This window comes from Malania oleifera, chromosome 1, assembly GCF_029873635.1.
Source record: "Malania oleifera isolate guangnan ecotype guangnan chromosome 1, ASM2987363v1, whole genome shotgun sequence".
Lineage (NCBI taxonomy): Eukaryota > Viridiplantae > Streptophyta > Magnoliopsida > Santalales > Ximeniaceae > Malania > Malania oleifera.
The window spans coordinates 123,801,854-123,806,598 of record NC_080417.1 but is presented as its reverse complement, the minus strand read 5'-3'; the positions used below and the strand labels follow the sequence as shown (position 1 = coordinate 123,806,598).

General features: G+C 34.0%; 1 protein-coding gene across 1 annotated transcript; it reads left to right on the top strand.

Annotated features, from left to right (window-relative positions):
* Positions 1-1,014: 1,014 nt before the first annotated feature.
* LOC131148724 (alpha carbonic anhydrase 1, chloroplastic) lies at positions 1,015-2,891 on the top strand. The gene is made up of 5 exons (XM_058098621.1): positions 1,015-1,248; positions 1,427-1,533; positions 1,979-2,081; positions 2,173-2,355; positions 2,595-2,891. The coding sequence occupies exons 1-5, from the start codon at positions 1,015-1,017 to the stop codon at positions 2,724-2,726; spliced, it is 759 nt and encodes a 252-aa protein (XP_057954604.1). The 3' UTR covers positions 2,727-2,891.
* Positions 2,892-4,745: the final 1,854 nt, after the last annotated feature.

Genomic DNA, 4,745 nt, shown 5'->3' with positions numbered 1-4,745 from the left:
ATAGAAAGCATGACGAAATTTAAATTATAAATTCCATCCGATTCCCTCCTACCAAACATGTAGTAGGGACATTTTCTTATTCTTATTATAAGCTTTGGGCGCTGGGTGACCGTCATTTGCATGCATGCACGTGTACATCAAATATGTAAAAAAATAAAAAATAAAAAATAAAAAAAATAGAGAGGCCATTTTGTTTCCTTTAAGAGAGAGAGAGAGAGAGAGAGATGAGGAAGGCAAGAGGTGCAGCAAAAAATTCGAGGGAGGGATCTGAATTTTGAACGAAAATTTTCTAAAATTAGGAAGTTGGAGGAGAGTTAGCTTTATTTAACTTTGTGATCATCATTGTCGTCGTCGTCATCATCATCATTAACTGTGCATCCATTCCCTCCATCCGAATTTGATCCTAAATATAGATATAAGACCATCAACCATTCTCTTCTTACGAAGAAAATTGAAAGGGCAAAAACACTTTAATAATCACTCTTGTCATTATCGTCATCCTCCATCATCACCTCCCTAGCTCTCTCGCTCGCTCCTCTGGCAATGGCCTTTCGCGGCCCCTGCTTCCTCCTCGCTTCCTCTCTCTTGCTTGCCACCACCTTCGCCACCTTCCCAACAGGTTCTCTCTCTCACCCTCTCTCTCTCTCTCATGCACACATGCACATATACATACACATACATTTACCTTTGAATCAATATGTAGAAATTTAACTTTGTACGTTAAAGAAAATCTATGCATGACAATCTTTACGTTCTTAATTAACTACTAAATGTTTGATACGTGAAAAAAGAATGAAATCGACTTGATCTCTTAATTTGTACATAATTTTTTTTCACAAATTGACATTAATACCAACCATTACAAACCTGGTCCAATTCACATTTGTTTCTTTTTCTTTGATGAGATTAAAATGAACTAAAAATTCTTATAGTAATGCACGAAGGGTGCGGATTATTATTTTTTTAATTTTTTTTGGTGGTTTAAAATAAAAAAGAAAATGATACAATGAATTAATGCGGAAACAAATGAAACCAGATAAAGAAGCGGAGTTCAGCTACACAGGGGCGACAGGGCCACAGAACTGGGGAAGCTTGGCCTCTGCTTTCGCCACCTGCTCCTCCGGCAAATCCCAGTCTCCCATTGACATCGTCAAAGACGCCGCCGTTCACAACCCGACTTTGAAAGCCTTGAACCGCCTTTACTCCCCCGCTAATGCTACCTTGGTCAACTCTGGCGCCAGGATTGGGGTGTGTTCATTATTTTATTCATTTTAATTTGCTGAATAAAAATAATGAATATAAAAAAAATCAAATGATAAATTCGATTTTCGTGTATGAATCTTCAATTTTTATTTTAATTTTTATGAACGAATTATTATTGTTATTAGTAATGAAAAAAATTATATATAATTATGTATACGTGCAGATTCATTATGAGCGATATGCAGGAGCTTTGGTTATAGACGGCAAGAACTACACCCTCAAACAAATGCACTGGCATTGCCCTTCTGAGCACCGCATCGACGGTGTCCAGTATGCTCTCTCTCTCTCTCTCTCTCTCTCTCTCTCTCTCTCTATATATATATATATATATATATATATATATTGTGTGTAGTAAAGACTTGATAAAAAATTAATTAGTTTTTTAACTCAAATTAAAAATTTTGAGTCATTGATAATTTAAATTCTTATAAAATAAATTCGGATAGTTGGGTTTCATTTCTATTTTCTTTTTGATGTCTTCTTCTAATTACATTAGAACCTGTGACATCTAAACAAAAAATATTTTCTAGTTTCTAAACATTATAATCTCAATCTTTATTTTCCATTTGGATTTGAAAATGGGAGAAAGAAAATGAAAATATAAATTTTTTTCCCTCCAAATTCTCTATTTTGTATGCATGGAATGTACAGACCACACACAGACGCACTCGTCTGGCATCAGATGGACGAAAATAAACTTTTTCCAAAACAACAGATACCCAGCAGAGCTTCATTTGGTGCACATGGCCGCCGATGGCAGCGCGTCAGTGGTGGCCATCCTCTTCCGCTATGGCAAAGAAGATCCTTTCCTCACTAAGGTACCTGCCGCATCCATTTAATTACTGCATATTTTATAATACCCAAATGATATGTGATTCCGTTTGATTGAGTATCTGTATGTAATTGCAGATAAAGGAGGGATTAGAGGCGCTGACAAAGGAGAAGTGCGAAGGTGGGGAGGAAGCTCACATCCCACTGGGCGAGTTAGACGCTAAGATCCTCCGCAAGAACACTCGCAAGTACTTCAGATACGTCGGCTCCCTCACCACCCCTCCTTGTTCCGAGAACGTCACTTGGAACATCCTTGGCAAGGTACCCTACCCCTACCCCTACCCTACACTTCTCTCTCAATTTATATAAATTTGAACGTCCAGATTTACACATTTCTAAATTGAGTAACAAAAACTCATGTCCTCATGCAAAATCTTAGAAATGTCATTCACAAATTAGATGCATATAATTAGTTTATTTTGGCAATTTAGTGTAAACATAGATGCGCATAATGTAATTATAAGCAAATGGGTGTGTAATTGGGGTGTGTTTGGATGCAGATAAGGACAATCTCAAAAGAACAGGTGGAAGCTCTGAAGTCTCCACTGGCTTCACCATTCCAGAGCAACTGCAGGCCTGTGCAGCCCCTCAATGGCAGAAGCGTCCACCTCTATGATGAGCTCAGCCATTAATTACTTACAATATTTATATATAAAAATTATATATATAGCCATAATCCATCTCTTCTAAGTTCAAGTATTTTCAGTGTGGAGAGAAAAGTAGCTTTTAATTCTAAGCTACTTAATTAAAACATATGTATGTTTTTTTATTTGATTAATTGTGCCCACATTTGTATATATCTTTAGTTTCTTTTGTATGCTTTTTTTTTTTTGATAATCCGGGAACTTCAACTATTATTGCGCCACTTTAGACACTATAGTGCGGCACTAAATTTGGGGGGTGCAAGCCGCCCATCCATTGACATACCTCTGATAATTTATCGGGATAAACTTTTAAGAAAGAATCGAACCCATGACTTTAGGGTCACCAAAGTCACAAATCAAAAGAATTGAACCCATGACTTTAGGGTCACCAAAGTCACAAATCAATCTTGTATGTTAACGTTAATTTAAGAACATTGATGTAACAAGTCGACCTTACAGGTTAATGTTTATTTAAGAACACTAATGTAAGTGTGTAACACAACGCTTATATTTATATTGATATGTTGGTGAAAAATGTGCAATGACACTCAATACATTGTGGAAATGATTTTTTTGTTTTTGGATAATTAGAAACCTAGGGAAGCTGGGCCTTCGAACTCTTACCTTGCCAAAGATCGCACCTATTATAGCTAGTATCAAGTAATCTAAAGATGACTTAGTGGGGATCAAATTTTTAGTCCCACTGTATATATCCCATTTTGTTTAGGGCTTATATAACACAAATTGGTAGAATTTATTAATGCAATAAAATGCAAAAATACAAGAAAAAAAAAGTGAATACATGGAAAAAAAAAATGAAATAAATTGGGCCAATATCTTTATCTTTAAACCTAGAAGCACAAAAGTAAGAAAACAAATTAGACATGTGGAAATTTACATAAACATATGGTGAAATTATGGTTTAATGCAAGCACAACATAATCAATTTAATTCAATTTTGATTGATCAAATTATGTGTGAATTTATCAAATTAAAATTGATTGAATTGATCCTCCAAACCCATAAATAGTGGGCTTTTGAGGGTGAAAGACACAAACGAACATAGAGAATAATTGCTTAAGAATTTGAGTGCTTGAAGTTGAGAAGGTGAAGGAAGATAGAAGATCAAGAAACTTAAATTGCAGAAGCAGCAGAGAAATTGGTAGTGGAGATTCAAAGCAGCAGACTCAAATATTAGAAGAGTTAGAAGACAAAGGTTAATTTTCTTTAATTTTGTTTAAGTTCTGTTTTGCGTTTTGAATAATTAAAATTGCAAAAATGTAAAATTTAAATGTTTGAGATTTAGAATTTGTAATTCGAATTTGATTATTTATATTTGGGTTCAATAACTTGAATCTAAGACCCGACCTAGGAGCCAGATCAACTTGACCTGGATCCTCATTGGTTGACCTGAAGAACCAAGACCCCAACTCCAACTTGGGCTTGGGTCCATTGACTTTTGACCTTGACCCCAACACACTTATCCTAGCTAGGTTAGACCTGGTTCAGACCGATTGAACCAGTTTGACTTTTGAACCGCTCGTTCTGTTAAATTTTTAAAAATTGAGAAAAATAGTAAATTTTTTATAAAAAAATATAAAAAATATAAAAATAAAATATAAATAAAATTTATTCGAGCTATTTTGACTCAGATAACAAAAAATGGGAAAATAAAAATACCAAGAATGAAGAAAAGTTTTTAAAAATCCCTGAAAAATGTTGAAAAATTTTTCAAACAAATTCTACAAAATTTTGGGAAAAAAATCTTGGAATATTTTAAACTATTTTTTACTCAAATTTGATGATTTTATTTGATTATATATATATATATATATATATATATATATATATATATATTCTATTTTTGTGTGTGCGTCCCAATGATTAAATAAAGGGTAAAGAGGTATTTTAAATTTCATCTATATTAGTTCTAAGGGAGTTTTATCTAAGAAGATCTCCTTCTTTAGATGTTTTATTAGACATTTCTAAATTACACTTTAATTTTCC

Excerpts from the sequence above, each read along its gene's own strand:
- LOC131148724 (XM_058098621.1), top strand. The coding sequence starts at position 1,015 with ATGCGGAAACAAATGAAACCAGATAAAGAAGCGGAGTTCAGCTACACA. Across the intron at positions 1,249-1,426 it reads ACTCTGGCGCCAGGATTGGG|ATTCATTATGAGCGATATGC; the intron begins GTGTGTTCATTA and ends GTATACGTGCAG. Across the intron at positions 1,534-1,978 it reads CACCGCATCGACGGTGTCCA|ATACCCAGCAGAGCTTCATT; the intron begins GTATGCTCTCTC and ends CCAAAACAACAG.